At 34.6% G+C, this 24,579-nt stretch overlaps 3 protein-coding genes across 10 annotated transcripts in view; 2 read left to right on the top strand and 1 right to left on the bottom strand.

Moving 5' to 3' along the window:
• Positions 1-16,098, top strand: part of LOC132038611 (probable LRR receptor-like serine/threonine-protein kinase At1g56140) — a 37,156-nt gene extending 21,058 nt beyond the window's left edge. For 4 of the 8 annotated variants that reach the window (XM_059429273.1, XM_059429270.1, XM_059429275.1 and 1 more), the window contains 20 exons: positions 3,818-3,889; positions 3,996-4,067; positions 4,862-4,933; positions 5,040-5,114; positions 5,203-5,274; positions 5,371-5,442; positions 5,554-5,625; positions 5,798-5,869; positions 5,952-6,017; positions 6,471-6,536; positions 6,669-6,719; positions 7,356-7,420; positions 7,709-8,085; positions 8,407-8,605; positions 8,704-8,865; positions 13,618-13,736; positions 14,047-14,257; positions 14,370-14,601; positions 14,955-15,105; positions 15,431-16,098. In XM_059429273.1, coding sequence (XP_059285256.1) covers positions 3,818-3,889; positions 3,996-4,067; positions 4,862-4,933; positions 5,040-5,114; positions 5,203-5,274; positions 5,371-5,442; positions 5,554-5,625; positions 5,798-5,869; positions 5,952-6,017; positions 6,471-6,536; positions 6,669-6,719; positions 7,356-7,420; positions 7,709-8,085; positions 8,407-8,605; positions 8,704-8,865; positions 13,618-13,736; positions 14,047-14,257; positions 14,370-14,601; positions 14,955-15,105; positions 15,431-15,802 — 2,650 coding nt within the window. In that variant the 3' untranslated portion in view covers positions 15,803-16,098. Of the gene's footprint in view, positions 1-2,953; positions 3,132-3,500; positions 3,573-3,658; positions 3,731-3,817; positions 3,890-3,995; positions 4,068-4,861; positions 4,934-5,039; positions 5,115-5,202; positions 5,275-5,370; positions 5,443-5,553; positions 5,626-5,797; positions 5,870-5,951; positions 6,018-6,470; positions 6,537-6,668; positions 6,720-7,355; positions 7,421-7,708; positions 8,086-8,406; positions 8,606-8,703; positions 8,866-13,617; positions 13,737-14,046; positions 14,258-14,369; positions 14,602-14,954; positions 15,106-15,430 lie in introns of all 8 variants that reach the window. The other 4 variants (XM_059429271.1, XM_059429272.1, XM_059429269.1 and 1 more) reach the window with 3 other exon arrangements.
• A 565-nt stretch (positions 16,099-16,663) lies between these two features.
• LOC132036229 (uncharacterized) lies at positions 16,664-17,649 on the bottom strand. Its single transcript, XM_059426511.1, has one exon. It carries the CDS (start codon positions 17,549-17,551, stop codon positions 16,940-16,942), a length of 612 nt encoding a protein of 203 aa, XP_059282494.1. The 5' UTR covers positions 17,552-17,649; the 3' UTR covers positions 16,664-16,939.
• Positions 17,650-18,531: 882 nt separating this feature from the next.
• Positions 18,532-22,177, top strand: LOC132036590 (uncharacterized). Its single transcript, XM_059426957.1, has 3 exons — positions 18,532-18,718; positions 20,471-20,659; positions 21,156-22,177. Exons 1-3 carry the CDS (start codon positions 18,536-18,538, stop codon positions 21,567-21,569), a joined length of 786 nt encoding a protein of 261 aa, XP_059282940.1. The 5' UTR covers positions 18,532-18,535; the 3' UTR covers positions 21,570-22,177.
• Positions 22,178-24,579: the final 2,402 nt, after the last annotated feature.

Below are 24,579 nucleotides of genomic sequence, written 5' to 3'. Positions count from 1 at the left end.
GTCGGGAGGGTCGCGGCGTGGCGGGGGGGGGGGGGGGGGGTTGTGTTAAGAAACTTGGAAAGAATGGTTGATTTTACCTATGGTGTAAAATATTTTGTATACCTGTGCACGAAACTTAAGTACTAACTCGTAAAATCGGTATTCAAGTAAAAATATGTCAGATAGCGAAACTGACAAAGTTAGTTTGTCTGGATGCGAAGACGGCGAAAATTTAGCAGTATTAGAAAATTTATTGTACGGAGTAACAACGACAGTTGTGTTAGCTGGCGGCTTATGAACCAGCGGGGTCCACGGCGAAGACCTAAGCTGGTCAACTTTTATATACCCCTCGTTATATTTGAATCTAAAGATATCACTCCCATTGGTACAAATATATCATGAATTTTAATGGAGGACACGTATTGTCATTCTATTGGCCTATTTTAACTATAAAAAATTACGCAGATTGCCCTTCTTTTGGGGGTGTTCTTTAAATATTACCTCTCATATTTGTGATCTTTAAGTTTTGCTCTTCGCTTAAAAAATGATCTTATACCTGAGGTTTTAGGTTCAAACCCCGCTCAGGCATAAATTAAAAAACTAATGCAAGGCAAGGTTTCAGTCACGCGTATGCAGGACCCTATATACTTATGTTCTTCTGGGCAAAACTTTTACGCATGATAACTAAAAGTTTCGTAAGCGATAACTTTTCTTAAGACATAGGACTTTGCCTTATAAGACAAACTTTAGCTACGTCTAAGGAAAATTCAATCTTATGGGGCATACTTTTAGTTATGCCTTATGGGACAGACTTTTAGTTAAAGCATAATTAAAAGTATGTCCCTAAAGCGGAACTTTTCCTTAAGACATAAACTTTGACTTATAAGGCAAAACTTATAGTTATGCCGGGTCCGACATAACTTTAGTTATTCCTTAAGAAGTGTATGTCGGGTCCGGCATACACGCGACCCAAGCCTTGCTTTGCGATTTTTTTTTTAATTTATGCCTGAGCGGGAATTCGAACCCAAAATCTCATAATTTCTACGCGAAGCTCAAGATTGCAACGCGAAGGGCAAAAATTAAAAACCAACATTTTGAGGGGCAAAAACTAAAGACCATCCCAAAGGAAAGGCAATCCTGCAAACTGTCCTTTTAATTATCTCCTAATTAATTAAAATTCAACTCATATAATAACTGTGTAACGGCAAAGGCCCACATCTTAATTCAACCCAACCAGAACATTTAAAAAGCTTGAAATCTTTAGATCTATCAAACAACACGCTCTCTAGCGAAATACTGGTAACATTTACAGAGCTGAAGGATCTCACTTTGCTAAATCTTTTCATCCAAGAGTTGCTGAAATAGAAAGTACTACAACTTTGGGAAAACAATTTCACCGGAAGTGTTCCACAGTGTTTAGGAAAGAACAGTAAGTTAAAAAAACCTTGATATTAGTACCAATAAACTAATCGGAAGTTTGCCCCAAACATGTGTACCGGCAATAATTTACAAACATTAATAACTCTGGCAAACTTCTTGTTTGGTCCAAATCCTGAAACTTTAGGTCAATGCCAATCACTTAGTAGGATTAGAATGTGAGAAAATATCTAAATGGGTCGATTCCAAAGTATGACGGCCGGAGTATATTTAGACTCAAAATATAATGATGGGTATATTTAGCCTTTTTCTAATTGCACAGGGGTATATTTGGCACTTCACCGTTTTAAGTTATACAGTGTACAAGGACAAAATAAATAATTTTTATATTATTAGGGCAATTTGACTAGTCTAAGATTCATAATCCATTGATAATCATCTCTTGACATATGCCAAGTTGAAGCTATGGTTAATCATGTATTGTTGGAGGTTGAGATACATATTATTTGTCGGGGATTTAAATTAGCTCAAAAAAAATCTTAAACATTGTTTGACATTGTCTCCTTTAGCCAAGTCGATGCTATTTTCTCAAAAGATCTCACTTTAGTAAAAGTACCACATTATAATTTATACTCCGTTCCTCCCAATTTAAATGTCTTGGTTTGACTAAGCACGGAATTTAAAAAATAAAGAGAGACTTTTGAATTTCGTAGTCTCAAATTAAAGATATCTATAATGAACTAAATGCTTTTTTTAATCTCAGAAGTATAAACTCGCTTATGTAGATCTATCCGAACTCAAACTTACCAAATATAGAAAGAGACACTTTTTTGGGACATATCAAATAGTAAGACACTTAAATTGTGGCCGAGAAAGTACTATATAACTTCTAAATCTTTTCAACTATCAATGGGGTACTTGTTTGCACATTCAATATTATCTTTGTGTCATCATGGTATCATTTGATTTGATGCTCTTTTGTTGGGAAAATGACAAAAAGGTCCTGTATTTTTTATAGTAGGTTCAACATAGTCTTTATGTATTACTTGAGCAATTTTGGTCTTTTAAGTTTACCAAAAGTTATCACGTATGATTTCTGTCAAACTCTGGTTGTTAAATTTAATTGAAATCTGAAAATAAAAAACATTTAATGGGATCTCACATTTGGAAATACAATTTTGTAGTTCATGTTACTTTTGGTCCTTTTTAAAAGTCTCGTGCAGCTTTTTGAGGGGCCAGTTTTTATTATTTTTGGTTTTTATTATGTGTATGGTGTAGTTTTTATGTTGTGATTTCTTGGATTTTGACGAAAATTTTTGGTATTTGTGGTTGAAATTTTTTTGTCATAGTTCCAATTAAAATTAAATTTAACAATCAAAATATGGAAAATGTCTGAGGGAGACCAAAAAGGCTCACTTTTAGTAAACTTCAAAGTACGAAATTGCTCGGTTGATATCCAAGGGATTTATTTTGAACTACTATCAAAGATAAGGGACCATTTTTATAAATCATTTTCTCTGTTTTTTAGTGTGCTCAAGAAGAATAATAGTATTCTACATTTAAAAATAATTTAACTTGCGAGTTAGTAATACTGCAGCCCGTATTTTGAACTCCATCTTCCAAAAATGGGGAATTTCTGCAACAACTCAGTGGAACATAAGTGGTGAGTTATGCAGTGGAGTCGCCATTGATTCAACTTCGATGCAAGAGTTAAATCAAGCCATCAAATGCGACTGTTCTGACAACAACGGAACTCTATGTCATATTACTGGCTTGTAAGTCACTCTTTTCCCCTACTCAATTCAGTAGCACGGCCAAGATTTTCATGAAAGGATTCAAAATATAAAGAAGCAAACACATTAAGAAGTAAAAGGGATTCAACATCTACTATACATACATAAAACCTATTATTGTGCCTCCGAGCTCAGCTCCTTCTCAATCGTACTCCTAGTCTTAGGCTATGCCTTTTGTCATCCCTTAGCTCTTTTAGTCCGCATTATTCAATTTAATGACATTTGTCTAAGAGACGAATCCAAAATTTAGAGTAATAGATGCTCCTTTTAATATATATATATATATAGCTAGAGAGACAGGTATCTAATTACCATGTAACTCTGACTTTTCTTTTCAATGGTTCTCTACAGGAAAGTTTATGCATTGGACGTCACGGGTGAAATTCCAGCTGAATTATGGAGCCTTACCTTCCTCGATGATCTGTACTCGCTTCCTCCTAATTGTGGTTTCATCCTATACAGTTCATGTTTTATCTCCCAGCTACTGATATTTTAGTTACAAATTGCAGCAATTTGGGCCAAAATTACTTAACAGGCACACTGTCCCCATCCATTGGCAATCTGACTCGGATGAAATGGCTGTAAGTCTACTCTACTTCAGTTGTTCGTACTCGTGAGATTTCTGGTGTCAACATGTTTGGAATAATTTAAATGTTTGGTGTCTCCAGAAGCTTTGGCATCAATGCTTTGTCAGGGGAGATTCCAAAGGAACTTGGGTTGTTGACTGACTTACTATCATTGTATGTTCTCATAATTATGTCCTTTAGACTCTTTGTTTAATGATATATCATTGATAGATGTATGAAGTGCATCGATCTTCATCATTTCTTCTTCATCAATCTGCAGAAGTCTTGCCACAAACAACTTCTCTGGACCTCTGCCTTCAGAGCTTGGAAACTTAACAAAACTGACACAAATGTAAGTTACAGTGCATTGTTTTACATCTTAAAAATTGTTACAACGTCAAATCTTAATTGTTAGATTTTCACAGTTTGCATGGGAAACAAGTTATCTATCCATGAACATCATACTGAATCTCGATGGTGTTGCGTTGTTTTAATTTATACATCAAATGCAAGACCCTGAAATTACATTGGTTTGTCAAGGATCTAATGCAATCTATGTTCTGCTTGCTCTATTTCATGCTAATGGAAGAGTATAGTAATTAAATCCTTCTCTTGTTTTCTGTCTAAAGTAATCATTTCTTATCTGAAGAGTATGATAACTATGTTAGGTTGTTAATACTTGTCACATGTATACCAAAAAGATGCAGAATACAACGTCGCCAAGACATATAACTCTCATTTTACGTACATTAGTACATTACTTATTTTCTAGTGTTTGAAAATTTAAATTCTAATTTGAACTTGCAACATATAGAAATATAAAGGAAAGAAAATAGTATAACTTGAAATATATAGCACACATTTGAGACATAAAAGATGCCAAACAATAAAACATAGCAACTACATGAGAGTTCCCATCAAACATAGGAAATGAAAATTACTTTTGAGGTTTATAAGTTATTTTCTCCTGAATAGAGCATTCTTTGATTGTTGAAATTTTATATGTTCATAGGATTTTTGCGAATTGTAAAACTGTTTCTCTTATAACAGAATATACATAACTTATATTTCTTTATTTTAATTATTCTGTCACTTCTGTAGCTTTATTGTTGTTTTTTCTGAAAAAAATACTATTTCGTTGCGTAGTTATTTCGATAGTGCTGGTGTTAGTGGACCTATACCATTGACGTTTGCGAAACTGCAGAAATTGGAGACAGTGTAAGAGTTCTCTGTCACATGTTCCTTCTCTAGCTTCCCAATTTTTACTTGGACAAAATTTGTGTATAATAAATCTCACTGGAAAATTAACTATTCGGGCTTTCAGGTCAGCTTCAGATAATGATTTTACAGGGAGGATTCCTGATTTCATTGGAAATAATTGGTCAAAGCTTACTGCACTGTAAGACCACAGTTTCTCGTATGTCCACTTTGTTATTCTCGAATTCTTTCGAGAATGGTGTCTGTGTCTGATCTTTCTATTGCCACAGGAGGTTTGAAGGAAATGCTTTTGAGGGTCCAATACCAGCTTCCTTTTCCAACTTAACCGCTTTGACCGACCTGTAAGTTTTAGTGACTATTTTTATCATTTTGTTCATAGTTTAGAATCCACTTTTACATTTAGCAGAATCTGATATTTCCTCCTGTATAACTAACAGGAGAATAAGTGATTTATCCAATGGGAGCTCTTCATTTGACTTTCTCAGGAATATGAAGTCTCTAAGCAAGCTGTAAGGGACATGACATGGCACCACATGCTAAAAAGCTAGACATTTTATTTCCTTTCTTCTCTTTGCGTTTTCAGAATCCCCAGTCTGACCAACTAAACTTGGTATTTCCAGGGTCCTACGAAATAATAAAATTTCAGGTGCCATCCCAAGTAATATTGGAGAATATCAGAATCTGACACTACTGTGAGTTCATGATCATGTTCTTCTAAACTTTTTAAGCCCTTAGTATTGTGGATTGAACTGTAATTATCTCACTTATACAATCATGGCATAATATGCCTGAGCATAAACACTTGTTACCGAGCATAAGCACTTCTAACAAGTGTCGTGCTACTGTAACTTTTGTTTTTCTCAGGGATTTGAGCTTCAACAAGTTGACCGGGCATATTCCAGATGAACTTCTCAATCTGAGTTTGCTGACTCACTTGTAATAGATGATCTACTCGTTGCTTATCTTTGATACCACCTTAACGATGTCTTCATGTGCTAATGCCCTTCTCAATCATCAGGTTTCTTGGTGATAACAACTTAACAGGCAGCCTGCCAGCTCAGAAGACCCAATCCCTCCAGACTATGTAACTCTTGTTTTTATATGATTTCACCTTCAAATATCCTTTGTTGGAATGAATATGCTGAACTTTCAAACATTTTCACTATTTTATTAAGCAGAATGAAGCACCTTTTCTTTTATAAGTTATTTCAGCATCTTCCTTACTGAGATTTGAAGCCTTATTGGGGGTGACACAGTCTGAGAAAAAGCATAGTAAAAGTGAGAATGAAATGATTATGCAACCTAATTTCTAATCTTAAACGTCCTATAGAAGATTGACCAAAATTCATTAATTATTGCTAATAACTATTTTGATCTAGACTCAAATTGTACCTCTCTGACTTAATCTCATCACCATAAAGTTTAAAAGGTAATAGTTTCATGGATGAAATAAACGCTTGACATATTCTATATTTTGCACGCAAGAATATCTGAAATGTTTGGTAGTTGTTGCTTAATATCCCATCTTTTCATGTAGAGATTTATCATACAATGGGTTATCCGGAAGCTTCCCTTCTTGGATCAATGAGCAAACTCTGCAATTGTACGTATGAGAATACCTGAAATTTATAAATGCTTCGCCCTTTTTTTTTTTTTCTTTTCTTTTTCTCCCTACCTTATGGTCCCAAGTTTGACTGTGATCAGCATGCTAACACTGACACTTGACAACTGGCAGAAATTTAGTGGGCAACAACTTCACAGCAGAACAAATACAATCAGATAGCGGGTAGGTTGACCACAACTTTGCAACTGTATTATCTCTCGGGGAAAGGTGCAAATATATCTCTCAACTTTGTGATTTAGAGCAAATATATCCTCATTAAAAGAGTGATCTAATATACCTTTGCCGTTACCCTTTTCGCTAACGGAATTTCTTTTACAAATCATTAAGCTTATTTTTTAATTAAAAAAAAATATCATGTGACTTTAAAAAAAAGTCTATCCATCTTTTTAGTAGATATATTTTTCTAATGACACATGGAATTTTTTTTTCATAGGTCGGGTCTGGTTCGTTAAAAAAAATATCTCTGCGGCTTTAACAAAAAATAAGTCTACCTATTTTTGTAAACGAACCAGACTCGACACACCAGAAAAAAATATCATCTGGTTTTAGAAAAATGTCTACTCAAAAAAATGGATAGACTTTTTTTTAAAGCCACGTGATATTTTTTTTAATTAAAAAAAATTTTATTAACAAAAAGGGTATATTTGCACAATTTTATAATAGTAGGGGTATACTTCACCACTTTTATAATGAAGTTATATCTGCTTTAAATCGCAAAGTTGAGAGGAATATTAGCACCTTTTACCTTGTCTCTTTATTCAAAGAACTTAAACAGGTGAATACTTCCTTCGTCTTCAGATCTCTGCCTTCGGGGTTAAATTGTCTTCAACGGAATTTCCCTTGCAATCGAGGATCTCCGAGATGTAAGTGCTTCATACAATTCCTTGACGACAAATATCCTACTTCAAGTTTCTGGTCCCATTAGTATGAATAAGTTTGAAAATATTTTGTGTCTATAAACCACAATATAAGAATGGTCAATTTCCATTTAGTTGAATTCACTCATTTAAGGTACATTTTCTGCTCTTATGTCGTTAACCAATAAACAAGAAGGGGGAGGTGAGGTAGGACATCTGCTTCTAGTGTTCTAATATAAAACATTTTTACGGGTATCTCATCTTCTCATGCATGTGACTTTTCCTAATTCATAGATTCCAGCTTTGCAATTAAATGTGGAGGACCTCCAATAACATCAACTGGTGAGATATCGTATGAGAGGGAGAATGAGCCTCTGGGTCCAGCAACATATTTCATGACTAGTACAGGGAGGTGGGCTGTTAGTAATGCTGGTCTGCATTCTGACCGTCATAATCAGAACCTCACAAGCTTCTCCTCATCTCAGTTTATAAACACCTTGGACTCAGAGCTCTTCCAAACTGCACGAATTTCCGCTGGATCACTTAGATACTATGGCTTGGGCCTTGAGAATGGTAATTACACTGTGAACCTCCAGTTTGCTGAGTCAGAAATCTTAAATCCCCCAACTTGGAGGAGTCTCGGAAGACGTGTATTTGACGTATATGTACAGGTATGCATTATTTTCTTGAAATAGCTTTTATCTACTTTTAGATTTTTAGATAACCATCATCTTGACCGGTTTGGAATTGGGAGGGGTAAAGCAAAGATCATCACTAAGATAATCATGAATAGTTGCTTGGTGTTTTCTCCTCAGTCAGAAGGTTGCTTTCATTCTCCATTGCATTGAGCTTTCAGAATGCAAGATCTTGATGCTCCAATGCTAACTAGGAACAAAGGGAAGAAAAGAAAAGGAGAAGAGAGAGAACCTTTTTCTCTTTTCCTACATTTACATCATAGTTGAATTAATAATCTTATGGTTATCTTTTTCCAGGGAATCCGGGAGTTGAAAGATTTTGACATACGGAAGGAGGCTGGGGGAAGGTCCCTTGTAGCTGTTCAAAAGCAATTTAAAGCTCAAGTTTCTGAAAATCATCTTGAGATACATCTCTTCTGGGCTGGAAAAGGGACCTGTTGTGTACCTATACAAGGCACGTATGGACCTTCCATATCCGCAATTAGTGCAGCCCCAGGTATCCATGAATTACAGCCATCATGTACAGCCCAAAGCAAATTAGATTCTTAAATGAGGCATTCAAAACTGTACTGAGAATACTAAGCTTTTCTACAGATTTTGTTCCCACTGTTAGCAACCAGCCTCCTACTACAAAAAAGAACTGGACTGGTCTGATTGTGGGTATTGTTGTTGGAGTTGGAGTCATAAGCTTTATTTCAGTATTTGCTGTCAATTACCTAATTCAGAAAAGAAAACAGCAGGCTTTGGAGGATAAAGGTAAGAAATGCAAACTGATCTAGAATGGTTCTACCGTTTTTTGACTTTTAAGTGATTCATCTTTCTTTAAGTGTAACTGCTTCTTGGAAGCTGTCTAAGACAGTATCTTACAGGAAGGTCGGTTTAGTAACACTTCCATTTCAAGACTCTTTTTTTGTAAAAGTTTCTAGAAATGTTTGTGGTTCATTTCTTGATTTTGACACTTTCGTTTATGATAAGAATCGGGTTACTTGAACAAAACAAGATTATAATGCGGAAGCAAAAATATGAAGATTAAAGACAAGAATATAAAGATAGGCGAAATTCAAGAATAAAATCCCCAAATTTCAAGATTAAGTGATAAGAACCCTAATTGGTCTTAGTATTCAAAATTAGCGGATTAAGACTAATTAAGATACTAATAGAGTCAATTCAAGAACTTATATCAAAAGGTGATCTAGACTTCTATTTCGAAGAAATTAGAGACAATAATTAGTATAAGACTAATTACCTTCTTTAATTTACGAATAAGAACCAAAGATATCAAGTACGAATTAATCTTACCTCTTAAAAGAATCGTTCTTATAAGGTTGCAAGATAAATCCAAAGTAGCCACACACAAAGGTGTAAAATAGAGAAATTCTCAATAATAATAATATTTTGTCTAATGAAAATAACAAAATCCACCCCTATATATAGGGGAAACTTATCCCAAATAGAATGGGATTAGAATATACTTTTATGGAAATAATTAAATAATAAAACCTAATTAGGATTAAACTAGGAAATCCTAAAACTAGGAAACCTTAAACTAGGAAAGCATATAAAATATTGTCAAACTTGTTCCTAAAGAAATAAAGGAAAAAGTCAACCAAAGAGCCCATGTTTGGGCGTGACTTTCACCTCAAATTTGGGCGTGCAAATCAGCCCTTAATCTCAGCCCCCTCTTTGGGCTCTTCTTTTGGGCTTCTTGTGGGCCTAAATCTTCCTTGTTTCGTACTTGACTTGGATCATGAAATACGTGTAGTACTTAGTCCACTCCTCGCTATAGTTCTTGAGCTTATTCTTGGGCTCTTCTTTGACGATAAGCATCTTTTTGATTTCACATTTAAGCCCGTCAAACTTTAATGGATGTACGCTACCGTGGATGCTATCATTCCCCTCTTCTTGAAAACAATTTGTCCTCGAATTTGAATCTCTTAAAATCAAGTAGACTTCCATTAGTAAGCAACATTCATTAATCGAAAGTAACAATGGTAGCAACAAAACAAGATAGTGACCATGTGTCCACTTAACCCAATTAATCCTAGCATGTATAAATACACCCCTATAAAGCATGTGAATGTCATCATCCCAATAGAAAATTTTCCTACTTATATAAGCACCACAAAAATTACGTCTATATGTTCTAAGGAATGATACATGCCTTGCCAATTTAGTTCTATCAATAAAGTCTTCCAATGGGCATGATAAAGACGACACAAGACCCCTAAAGCATGCTTCAAATTGAACACTTTTATGATGTATCCAAGCATCCTTAATTACACCTCCCCCAGATTCTACATAAAAGCCATTCACATAAGCACAAGAGTTTTCAAGAAAGTTAGAAGAACCATTAAATTTCAAAACAAAATGTCCATTAAATCCGAGCTTCTTATTGGGATCATCACAAATAATATTTTCAATCTTATTGAATTCTAAGTAATTGCTCAAATTCTCAAACAAGAAATCATGGATACGTTCAACAAAAAGTATTTGAACACTAGTAGCATAATAATCATCTATCTCCTTATCACTAGTAGTATAGAACTTGTTAAGCTCACAATTAGCAATATTGCTAATACTTGAAGAATTATGTCTCATCATGCAGAAAAAATCATATTCCAACAAGTTATCACATGAAAACTCATTTGACACTAGAATAAGAGAAGAAGAATCATCTAACTCACTAGCAAGCCTACAAACATTATGTCTTTTTTCAACAAGTGAGAATCCACAAATAACAACGTCATGCTCAATTTTAAAAGAGAACAAATTACTCTTATGCTTGAACTTAGAGGTTATAGTTAATGACTTGTTATATAGCAAAATAGCAGCATCCTCAAAATTAATAAAGTCATTAACATAAGAAATTAGAGTGTAGTTCATTACCTCTAGAAAGACCTCAAGTGTTCTAGGAATTCCAAGAGTGTGAATAAACCAATTATACATACCATACTTGGTCTTATGCAAAGAAAGAAATAATATCACCTCGTTTTTTCTTGTTCATTGGTATTAGATTCACAACTTTATCCTTCTCATCAACATGCACTCGCCCTATGAGATGTGTAGTTTTGACCACATTAGGATTAGTTTCATCCAATGATGGTTTTACAATGCAAACTTTCCCATGAGTACCTACAAGAGAGTCAAAACTCGGAAAAGAAGTAGGAATGTTAGAGTTAGAAATAATCTCACTCAAACTCTCTTTCTTTTCTCTCTCAATCTCACGACTATCCCTCTCCTTTTCTATTTCATTATCATCTCTCTTTTCTTTTCTCTCAAGCACACTTTTTTTCTCACTTGACATCCCACTCTCTTCACACAACACAACCTCTCCTTTTTCCTCTCTGGAGATGTCAACATGCACTCCCTTACTTCTCTCGTTCTTTTCTCTCTCAAAAAATTTCATTGCTTCGCTCACACGTTTCTGATCTTCATAAACTTCTGATGGAGGTAAAGGTGCAAGTATATGTTTTCTTCTATTTAGCTCAAGAAAAACTCTATTCTTCTTCCTGTCATGAATTGCATTCCTATTAAACAACCATGGGCGTCCAAGCATGATATGACAATCTTGCATTGGAATTACATCACAAAGAACATTATCAGAATACTTTCCAATGGCGAAAGAAATTACGCATTGCTTTGTCACCTTAAGTTCATCAAAATCATTCAACCATTGCCGCTTATAAGGAGTAGTGTGCTTGATGCATGTAAGTTCCAACTTCTCCACCACGTATGAACTCACCACATTAGCACCACTTGCATTATCAATAATCATAGAGCAAAGTCTACCATTTATCCCACACCTTGTATGAAAAATATTTTCCCTCCTTAAATCAGCTACATTGACATTCATATCCTCCAATCGTGTGGTCATCATACGGGACACTTTAGCTAAGTTGGTGTCGTTTTGAGTTCCAAACCTAATTTCCTTACCTGTTTGAGACATCTCAAGAAAATATCAAAGAAACAAGTATCTCTCAATTTGGCTCTTTTTCTCTCTCTATTGATCTTACCCTCTCTTGCCTTTTCCACTCAAATTACTACCTTTGGTTGGATCCTTTAGGATTTATATATAAACCCTATTAGTAACAACCTTTTAGAAGTAAGATTTAGAAAGAAAAATAATTTACCAACTCCTGCATTTAATTGGGATTGATGAAACAAGAAAAAAGACTAATTTATGTAAAAAGAAAACTTCAAATTTCCCCTCTTCTTGATTTTCCTTCTTAACGTTGGAAACCAAGAAACACATCAAAACCCAAGTTTCTTGATAATAACTCAATTCTCTAGCAATTGACTTTTTTTTTTCTTTTTTTTTTTTTTTTTTTTTTTTTAATTTTGGTTTTTTTTTTTCTTCTTGCTGTGTAGCTTACCTTTAAGCAACTACAATTAAAATAAAAAAAGAAATTTTCGTTTTTTTTTTTTTTTTTTTTTTTTTTTTTTTTTTTACGAAACTCCCAAGATTATCAAGAACGGAACCTTGATAAGACCGCTCGATACCACTTGATAAGAATCAAGTTACTTGAACAAAACAAGATTATAATGCGGAAGCAAAAATATGAAGATTAAAGACAAGAATATAAAGATAGGCGAAATTCAAGAATAAAATCCCCAAATTTCAAGATTAAGTGATAAGAACCCTAATTGGTCTTAGTATTCAAAATTAGCGGATTAAGACTAATTAAGATACTAATAGAGTCAATTCAAGAACTTATATCAAAAGGTGATCTAGACCCCTATTTCGAAGAAATTAGAGACAATAATTAGTATAAGACTAATTACCTTCTTTAATTTACGAATAAGAACCAAAGATATCAAGTACGAATTAATCTTACCTCTTAAAAGAATCGTTCTTATAAGGTTGCAAGATAAATCCAAAGTAGCCACACACAAAGGTGTAAAATAGAGAAATTCTCAATAATAATAATATTTTGTCTAATGAAAATAACAAAATCCACCCCTATATATATGGAAACTTATCCCAAATAGAATGGGATTAGAATATACTTTTATGGAAATAATTAAATAATAAAACCTAATTAGGATTAAACTAGGAAATCCTAAAACTAGGAAACCTTAAACTAGGAAAGCATATAAAATATTGTCAAACTTGTTCCTAAAGAAATAAAGGAAAAAGTCAACCAAAGAGCCCATGTTTGGGCGTGACTTTCAGCCCAAATTTGGGCGTGCAAATCAGCCCTTAATTGCATGCAAATCAGCCCCCTCTTTGGGCTCTTCTTTTGGGCTTCTTGTGGGCCTAAATCTTCCTTGTTTCGTACTTGGACTTGGATCATGAAATACGTGTAGTACTTAGTCCACTCCTCGCTATAGTTCTTGAGCTTATTCTTGGGCTCTTCTTTGACGATAAACATCTTTTTGATTTCACATTTAAGCCCGTCAAACTTTAATGGATGTACGCTACCGTGGATGCTATCAGTTTAGAAGAGCAAGAGTCAGCACATGCATTCCTTCAGTGATTTAAAGACATGTTTCTCTTCAAATTTGCAGAGTTCCTAGGGATAGATACCAGACCCTACACTTTCAGCTATTCAGAACTTCGATCTGCGACTGGTGACTTCTGTTCTTCTAATAAGCTTGGAGAGGGAGGTTTCGGACCAGTTTACAAGGTAATCCATTCTTCCACGATAATTCCTGAAGTAACTAGTGTTCCCAATAATGCAATTTTCGTTGCACCTACAGCTCACATGTTTCTCAAATAGACGTCGTTCTTTTCAAAGCCTTTCTCTTGAGTGATTTCACTATTTTCATCGGTAGACATTGTGGTCCCCCATAATCTATATCTCCGCCATCAAGAAATGTTTCATGACTAAATACTTATGCTTTCTTGTTTGCTTTAATTTTGCTTTGAATTATGGCAAACATGATATGATTTTAATGAAATCGTCTGAATGGTGAACCAATTTTTGTGGTCCGTAGGGAACACTTGAGGATGGGAGGGTTGTTGCTGTTAAACAACTGTCTGTGGCATCACATCAAGGAAAGAGTCAGTTTGTGGCAGAAATTGCCACTATATCTGCTGTACAGCACCGTAATCTTGTAAAACTTTATGGTTGCTGCATCGAGGGAAATAGACGTTCACTTGTTTATGAGTATCTTGAAAACAAGAGTCTTGATCAAGCATTATTTGGTACTAATGAGTACAAGATCTCAGAATTTCTGCCTTTCCTCATATAAGAGAAGAAAAAAACACTTTTCATTTTTATAGAATGATTATCGATATTTTCCCTTCAATTGCGCAGAGAAAGGATCTTTATATCTTGACTGGCCAACACGCTTCCAGATAAGCTTGGGAGTGGCAAAGGGTCTAGCTTATCTTCACGAGGAATCTCGAGTCCGTATTGTCCATCGAGATGTCAAGGCCAGTAATATTCTGCTTGATTCAGACCTAAACCCTAAAATTTCAGATTTCGGATTGGCAAAACTTTACGATGATAAGAAGACTCATATACAAACTGGTGTTGCAGGCACAATGTAAGATCCTCTTCTTTTTTTTCTTTTGAATGAATTTATACAGAGTGTCTAGCGGCCTTTTATTAATGATGAAAAATTAATCCTCAAAAGGGATTAGTTACCCCGTTAGAATTGGTAAGGTAAGGCCTAGCCCCTCTTTCTTGTACTTATCCCTATTGAGGATTTTTTATTTTTAGTATTAATAAAAGGCCGCTAGACATACTGTCTAGTGGTATAAATCGCCAAAAATAAAATCCTCAAGAGTAAGTGGGGAGACCTTACCAAATGAGGTACTTAAAATTGAGAATGTGTCATATTCTTTCACTCCTTTCCTACAGTTTTGTTTCATGAAGCTTGTGATTATTTTCTTGTAGAGGGTATCTTGCACCAGAATATGCCCTGCGCGGACGTCTGACCGAGAAGGCTGATGTGTTTAGCTTTGGAGTTTTAGCTCTAGAAATTGTCAGTGGTAGAGCAAACTCTGACGAGAGCTTGGAAGAAGACAAAATCTACCTTCTTGAATGGGTAAAGTCTTTTCCTTCTTTACTTGTAGTAAAGCATAAGAACAATGAAATATATGTGTTTATACTCGGTTGCTGCTGCAAGTGGTTATGCAACTTCTAGCTTGTCGGGCATTTAATGCAATGGAAAGAATGGAAGATTCAACAAATACCTTGGATTAACAAAATGGAAGAATTTTTTCCTTTGCGTTCATACTTTTCTACTTTTAATCTCTATTGTCTTTTAAGACTTTGACTTGTCGCGTTGTCCTGTGGTTCCTACATGTATCATTTAGTTCTAAGCATATTCATTGCATATCGCTAACTCCTGTGTACACTTGATCTTCTAGGCTTGGCAGCTTCATGAGAGCAAGCGTGAAACTGAGCTGGTGGATGCATATTTATCTGAATTTGATGTAGACGAGGTGAAAAAAGTAATAGGGATAGCTCTACTATGCACTCAAACATCCCCAGGAGTGCGACCCTCAATGTCCCGTGTAATAGCAATGCTTACAGGAGATGCTGAGGTTGCCACTGTGACTTCCAAACCTGGATACCTGACCGACTGGAAATTTAAAGATACAACAACTTTCATGACCCGTCATTCTTCCCAAATGCACAATTCATCAGTGAGTACAAGTACAGCCGCGAATACAAATTATTCACCGTCAGGTGTTGCTGACACACCAATGCTCAGTGACATCAATGGAGAGGATGGATGAAACTTAGTATTTTTCAGTCAGAGATGAAGTGAGATATGAGATAATTTTCGACCCTTTTGTTTGCTTTGAAGATTTAATCCTTCTATAGATCCTTTCTGCATGTCCAATGCTCAGTGACATCAATGGAGAGGATAGATGAAACTTTGTATTTTTCAGTCAGAGATTTTGCTTTGAAAATTTAATCTTTCTATAGATCCTTTCTGCATGTATTATAACCATTTGTGTGAGGTTTGCAATGATTTAAGAATACTTGACTTTTCTTTTGAAAAGATAATGATTCTTCAAGGACGCAAAAAGTTGCTATGACTAAAATGATACATAATATTGACATACAACGGAAAAGGGCAGGTGATGGTGGTGCTGACAACTCTTAATTCTCCCGTGCTCTATCAATTGCGCTCGCTAGACCCCTACCATGTAGTTAGGTAGGGACAATCTGTAATGATGGGAATCTTGAAATGAATCAGGATCCGTATCAATATAAATGCATATGCCACCAAAAGCCCAAAGTATGACTATTGAACAAGACATCTAATGGCTAAAAGAGCATAGTCACTTCTAGCAGAAAATCTTAAAACTAAAACAAAATGTGGGTGAACGGAGTTGCACTGCAGGGGCATTCTAAAGAATCTACCTTTGCAGTGTTCCATTACCGGAAACTGGAGTATCTGCTACTGGTTTGGCCGAACCCAATATCTTTAGGTTTAAGTCTTGTATTTGTCTTAAATATTCATTGATTACGTACATATTATTCCTACTAATTTAAAACACAGTAACTTAAAAAGTTCATTATCTAGAATCTATAAGCTTCAAATTCTGGCTCCGTGCAATAACTACAAATTAGCAGAATAGATCAAGAAATAAAGCAAAAAGAGGAGCTGAAAATGTTAAGAATTTATTGCCAAATAAGATTCTGTTAACTGCAAAAATACAAAAAAGAATACCCAAATAACCAAAAGCAGAACAGTATGTTCTGCAAACTTCCCTTCACCTCCCACACAATCAATTTTCTACTACAACTAGCCCATTACATGATTACAGAGGCAAAAAGCTTCAAGCTTTTCAGTTTGTAGATCATTAAAGAGAAGACATATCCAATCTTCCACCACTTCTACAGCAGTTTAAACCTTGTAAATTTCAACCACACAATATAGTCCTGGTTAAAGCCAGTACCAAACAAGAAACAGAGAAGAAAAACAGAGACACAAAGTCTCTAGCAGACCATTTTTTAACAACCTTAGCTTCAACTCTCAAACTCTTAGCCCTTCTAAGAGCATCAACTTCCTTCAACAAATCAAATTCCACCCCTTTTTTCTTCAACTCCTCAACACACTTGGCCAATAATTTCCCATCCTCTTTCTCTCTTTCCAGCAATTTCTCTAAATGACTCTCGGTGTCGGTCTTGTACCTAACAGCCCAAATAATACCCATAGAACATAGAAGTGAACACAAAGACGGGATCCAAGAACGGTGACAAAGCCCAGTTTTCGAAGCCCATTTCGATGAAGCACTGAATAAAAGCATAAGTGAAATGGAATGGAACAGAAAGAAGATACAGTAGAGCTGAGTGATTTCATTGCGAACCGAATCAATTTGAGTTTCTTTGTTGGCGATTCTGTTGAGGATGAGTTCTTCTTCTTTAAGCCATTGTTTGAGAAGCAATTTGTGAGTTGGGGTTTCTGCTATTTGATGAAGTGGGTGTAAAGGTTTGGATTCCATTATTGAAGTGTTGGTATTCTGATCCGCCATTGACTGTTGATTTTGGAATGAATTTGGGAGAGCGGGGGGAAAGTAAAGAGGACCACCCCTTTTAACGGTCCTTTAGAATTTGAAATGATGTAACGGTCCATTTTTGTGGATTTTGTCAAATGTGATGACTGTATTTTCCAGATGTACGGTTCCTAGCTGGATCTGGATTCTTTCGATTTGGAAATAATTTTTTAAAATATTTTTTCTGTTTTCTTTTAATTTGTTGAGAAAATGGGAAGAGGCCCAAGAATTATTCACAAAGTTACTTACTGCATACTTTATTTATTTATTGAGTTTTTTGAAGGCTACGCTATGAAAAATAACACGTGCGATTTTTCGTAAATTTAAATTAATTGTTTAGTGATAAAAATAGTTACTTGTATTCAGTATATATATAAACTCACATCGATAGATGATTATATGCCATCGTCTTCCTTCTTATTTATCTTCTCAGATATTTTGCTTCCCATGTCGGTTAAGGCTAGTTTCATAGTTCGAGATATCTAAGCTAAAAATGTTACCTATATGGCGCAAAAAGATTTTTGTGACTTTTTTTAATGAGAAACGAAGTAAACACTCATTGTCGTTTTATTTCATAAAGGGCGGATTTGTTTTATCGTGTTTAAGTAATAAACTGAAATCATGTTACATATCAATTGATTTTTCATTAAATGATAAAATAGTATAAGATAAATGATATATTCATCGGTTTGAAGTAAACCATAGGATATTGGGGTATAAGTAAGTTATTCTTTTCTTTTCCATTTAGGAACACCATATTGCGTATTCAAGCATTATATTTTGTCGTATAACTCAATTTTTCCCTGAAATGGTTTTTACAGTAGTAAAAAGGGTGGAGCCGTAAATTTGCTCCCGCTGAGACGCGCATTGGCATTGCCGCTCTCAGCCTAACTATTTGTCCGCATCGATTGAAGTTACTGTTTCCTTGTATTATTGGATTCAATTTCTTCCTCATATACAAAGATGGCGTCACCAGCTACGATTAACAAGATCGAGAGAGCTCACCAGATGTACCGGGAAGGTAAATATTCAGAAGCACTGGGTTATTATACGGATGCACTTTCTTTGGCTAAAACAAACTCCCAAAAGATCGCTCTCCACAGCAATCGTGCTGCTTGTTTCCTCAAACTTCACGATTTTAAAAAGGTTACTTCTTTATTTGCTTCATCCATAATTACAATAGACATGATGTTGAATTCCAATTTAAAACTTGCAATCTGATGCTTTATGCTTCCTAATTCGAATGGAACTGCTTGCTGCTTTATTGGTGATAGTAAATGAAATTTAATCTTTTACTGAATTCAACATCGACTATAACATAGTTTAAATGAAGCAAAAAGGGATTTTTTTTTTTTTAAAGTTAATGTTGACCCTACTTGTAGGGCTTTAAGTGCCAAATCAAAAAAGTCAGTTCTTTTTCTGTTTTTAAGGTCTTTGGTTTTCTTGTTGGTTGGCTCTTTATATCTCGAAACACGAGGGCTTGAATGAATAGCTTTAAGGTCTTTGATGTTCATGAATTGAATATTGTCTTGGATGTTAGTAATTTGTTTCCAGTGACCGGGCTGCGCACATAATTGGTAACCTGGATTTTTATCTATCCATAGTGTTCGGGATACCAGAATACAGCCAAAAGCTTTTGAACACCTTGTGTATTAATTACTAAAATCTAGCGTATCGTGTTTCCTATTAGTAAATAGATATATCCAAGTTAGCTTGAACAATTTCCTTTTATTTTAGGGTTTCCCTTGATCGATGATATAGTAAGGATATAAATGAGCAGAAGAAGAAGAGATCACTTGGTCTCATTTTTAGTAAAACGTTAAACTGCAAGGGTTTGATGATGACAATCCTAATAATGGCCAGTACTCCAACAACGTTGAACGTAGGGGTGTGCATAGTTTGGATGAACCCAAAATCCGAACATTTTGGATTTTCTGATTACGGATTGGATTTTTTATTTAATTTTTAAAACTTTTGGATTTCGAATTTGGAACTTTGGATTTTTTGGATATCCGGAAATCCGAATTTCTTATACCTTATATTTATCCCTACTCGGCTATCCATTAGAAACTAACACATTACCTATATGTTCCAATCCAATAAGTCAAATATACCCTATACATTAGACATCAGACCATATGTTCAATACTAATTAGTAGTAATTACTAAGTCTAATATGTTTGGATTTGTTCTTGATAAAAAAAAAAATGTTTGGATTTGTTAATTTTCGAGATGACTACTTTTTAGATTTTTCTGTTGTCATTGTCAGCATATTCTTTGTATGGCGGATTTACTATGTTGGACTTGTTAATTCGTAGGACCTTATTAATGCTTCTTTTGCATTTCCTTGGTAATGGTTTCATTGCTTGCATGAATACTTTATTTAGATGGTTATGATAGCAATGAGGAACTATTAAGGCAATTTGATATGAATACTTTATTTGGATGTTCATTTCTATAAGAAGAAGAAGAAGCAACTCAACTTATAGGCTCAAAATCGAAAATCCAAATTATCCAAACCGATTAATGCGAAATTGAACTTAAAAAATCCAATCAGATCCGAGCTTATTTGGATCGCATAAAAAATCCAATCCGATCCGAGCTTATTTGGATCGCATTCGGACTACATTTTGCGAAATCCGAAATATAAAACCAATAATTCTCGAATCCGATCTGTGCATAGCTCTAGTTGAACATGTCTCTTACCTGATATTTACGGCCCTTTTTCTATGCATATTTTATTGAAAAGTTGAACTTAGTTGCCATAATTTGTGTTGCTGTAGTATACTGTATTTTCCTATTGGCATTGTTATAAAAGATAAAATAGAGAGAAAAGGGAGGATTTCTCTATTCAGTGCTTGCTTTGTGCTTACTGTTGGGTATTACCTCATTCTGCAGGCAGCAGATGAATGTACATTGGTTCTTGAACTTGATCAAAAACACACAGGCGCGCTTATGTTGCGTGCTCAAACCTTAGTTACCCTCAAGGAGTACCATTCAGCACTTTTCGATGTCAACAGGTTGATTGAGTTGAATCCATCATCAGAAATTTATCAAAACCTTCATGCCCGTCTGAAGACACAATTGGTAGTCATTCTGCCTTTTTCTTGTATTTGTTTGATTTTTTCACCAGCTCCCCTATACCCATTGCGGCTCTGTCTATGGTTTAACTATTCATTGGCCTATGTTTCTTTCTATTTACAGTACTGGTGCTGCTTGATGGGGTAAAACTTTCATGTGTATTTTTTTCAACAATCTATTCTGACCTTTCCATATACTTTTTTCAAGAATTTGTCATATCTTTGCTAACTCTTGGGGGAATCAACGACTACCAAATTAGGATGGACTTTGGGGCATAAATTGGTCAATCAAATAAATTGACTCTCATTATATTCTGGTTTAACTACCTCTTCGTAATTGAGTCACCACAGAGTCCAAGTTAAGTGCTTATATGGAGTAGTGGTTTCATGATTCTTCGTTCTAGGCTATAAGTATTCAAGTTAAACAAGATTGTTTTCCTTATCTATCTGTCCCATTTTGTAGATGGTAATTTAGAGATGTTTCTTCTTTTGTTCAAGGAAAGTCACTTGCTCCAATACCTGAAGCTGAAACAGAAATTGAAGAAGATGAGGATGAATATGATGATTTAAAGGAACATTGGGAAGAACAATGTAGTAATAAAGAGACCGATGAAGGTGATGTAAGAAAAGACGACAGGGATGTCGCTGAAGCAACCACAGGAGAAGCTGAGCCTGGAAATATCGAACTGACAACTGAAGTCAGTGATGTTCAGAAAATTGAATCGTCTGAACAACCGTCGTCTAGCTGGGAAGCAATCCCACAGCCAAAAGGACATTCACGGCTTGACTATTCTAGATGGGATAGGGTTGAAGATGAGTCTAGTGAAGATGACGATGATGAGGATGACGACGAGGATGATTCTCAGCCTCAGTATAGATTCCGTGTCAAAACTATTGGGGTGCGAGCTGTTAAGTAGGGCGAAAATGATTTATAATGCAATTGCATGAATTGGGCCATAGCATTCTTTATTGTTTCATATGAAGAGAGCTGAAAGTTTATTGGGCTCAGAAATGATGGTAGTGTGTGAAAGGCTCTATTGCTCTAGCCACTAATTGAAGCTATGGATCATGTTGATGGTTCCTTATGCTGAGAGCACAGAAACAATGTACATTCTATATGAAATGATTGAGCACCAGAAACTAGTATATTCTCTGGCCAAGTGAGATCCAGTTCAGGCAGCGTTTGTCTATAGTGCTATTTTGATTGGTTCCCCATGTCCGAAGACTGGTGGCCATGCTGCAGGCTGTACAGTTCTCTTTGGTTGCAGAGTGTAGATTTACGTCTTTGGATACATGATTCTGCTGAATGAATAAATTGTAAGATCACCATACTGCTCTCTTTTCCTTGCATCAAAGGTCAGAATTAGGAAGAGGAACATACTTTACTTTTTCTTTTTCTTTTGGGGGTCTCTGTTGTATCATTTAACGTTAGCAACGAATATGTCTATTTTGTTAATGATTCATATTTTGTAATGTTAATGAATCTTACAATTTTCATTATGTTCCAAAAAATGTTTTCCGGTTTCTTTATGTTTCGTTGGTCAAAATTTTTGGAAAATATTTTCTTTAGGAAAATAGGATGAAAACAACATTTTTTCTTGATATCCTAGTAAGCAACATGCTTCTATTTCAAACTTTTATGACTCTCCTATTTCTCGCAAATTCAATAAATGTCTTGTGCTGTATTTTCTTCCTAAACACCTAACAATCAGGGTTGGATATAGGCTTGAATATACGAATTAAGCAATTATATTAATACTTGAGGTTGTTATCCTAAAATTCATAAAGCTCATTTTTTAGATCCGTCCCTCTGCTAGCAATATGTCACCTGCGACCTGACATAAAGTGTTATAGTATTGATATTTGACATGTTTAGGTAATTCAAATGTATTCGAATGAAAATGTGATTTTAGGATTTTCGCTTTTCCCATCTAAATTCAAACTTGATTTTCTGTCTAGATTAACTTTATTTGCTTGCATATTTCAAAGTCAAACTCCTGTGTGCTCCATGATATGACACTTCTGATTTGATAGAAATAGGTAGGAACACACACCTCACATATCTAATTACGTCATAACTAGTGATAGAGTCGAGATTTTCACTAACGAGATTTAAAATGTGAAGAAATAATTAACACACCAAGAAGTTAATGGGACTCAACATCTCTATATATATACATATGCAATAATTTTGACCTTATATATACGATAAACTTTAATTTTGGCGAAGAAAATTCAGATAAACTCCATTGCCATACTTTGGCATAACCCTTGAGTATCCTTAATTTTCTTTTATTAGACCATTCACGTATAAGAGATGAAGAGCAATGGAAAATACAAAAAAATATATTACTATCTGCATAAGAAACCATTGGATGTGGAAAATTTCAAGTTAGAAAATAGGTATTTGGATTATTTCCGCCTTCATTTAAGTTTGTCCATTGATTAATCTTTCACAATGTAGTTTTTGGAACAAGGTGAAATACAATATTACGAAAATTAAGCAAAGTCTTCACAAAGACAAGTTCTCATCTCGGCAGTTTCACTCCTTTTAATAGGTACTCATTAATTATCTCAAGAGAAAAACATGAAGAAATGATTATTTTTTCAACAAAAACAACTTTACTGGTTGAAGGTCATGGTGGACTCTTTCGTATGGCATAAAATTTATCTCATTATTTTAAGTTCATTCTGAAATATTATCTGCAAATAAGCGTTTAATTTTTTATATTTTGGTCCAATAATTCAACTTTAACTTGATAGTGTATTTTAGACATGTTAGAACTTTTACCATTGGCCATATGTTGTTTTCTAAGGATGGTTTAGCCTTTTAAGATATTTATACCAATTTTGAAAATAGAGAACTTCTAATACTTTTTATTTGTATTTGCATAACATTTGTCATGAGATGAGTTTAAAAATGGAATAACATGGTCAATGAAGATTCATATAACCAACCTCAACTTGTTTGGAACTGAGGTATAGTTATGTTATTGTTGTATTTTATCTTTAACTTAAATAGGGAATTTGAAATTGAAATGTTCATTTGAAGAGTATTTCACGTAAATCAATAATTTTCACTCACAAAATTCAACTCCAATTACTCTATATTTTTTGAGCTTCAAATACTCTTTTTTCCACCTTCAACCACATATTATCCAACGGCCGTGGGATGGGCTAGCAATGGTCAATTGTACTGGGCTTTACTTAATGTTTACGGAGAATGACCTATATATACATAAGAATAGGATATATTTACAAAATATGACGATATTTTTCAGTTTACAAAATATACCAATAGATTTCTTAAAAAACATATACGAAAATTTTCGTTCAAGGCTTAAAAATTTCGCTCAAAATTTTGTGTATGAAAATGTGTATATCTCGCTCAACGATTAAAAATTTCGCTCAAATTTTTGTGTATGAAAACTGTAAGAAATATGTATATCTCTCTCAAGGCTTAGAATTCTCACATTTTTCGTGTATGAAAACTATAGAAAAATGGTATGAAATATGTATATATCTGTATAAAATTTGTAAAAAGGTTTTGTTAGGTTTTTGGAAATTTAATACAATTACAACAACATTGTATACAACTTTCATACAATATTTATACAAATTTAATACAAATGTTTCTTATTGTTAAATGTACAAACAGAGAATTAACACTAAAAAGCTAAATTTACGCCTCCCTTTCTCTGATTTGTTGAGCAGGTCTATGATATGGTAGATCTACTGCTATTGTGTGCAATTAAACAATAGCAGTGGGAAGAATTACTCCTTTAATTCATTGTACCCATGGTGGCCTAACAAGAACAACATAATTACCGATTGCAAATCAATTTCATTTAGTAATCCTCCAAGTTTGAAGCCTAATGCGGGGAAGCCCGACATGCGGAGGTTCAGAAGACAACAATCATGCCATAT

The sequence above is a fragment of the Lycium ferocissimum genome, chromosome 11, assembly GCF_029784015.1.
Source record: "Lycium ferocissimum isolate CSIRO_LF1 chromosome 11, AGI_CSIRO_Lferr_CH_V1, whole genome shotgun sequence".
NCBI lineage: Eukaryota > Viridiplantae > Streptophyta > Magnoliopsida > Solanales > Solanaceae > Lycium > Lycium ferocissimum.
This window is presented reverse-complemented; position numbering and strand designations above follow the sequence as displayed.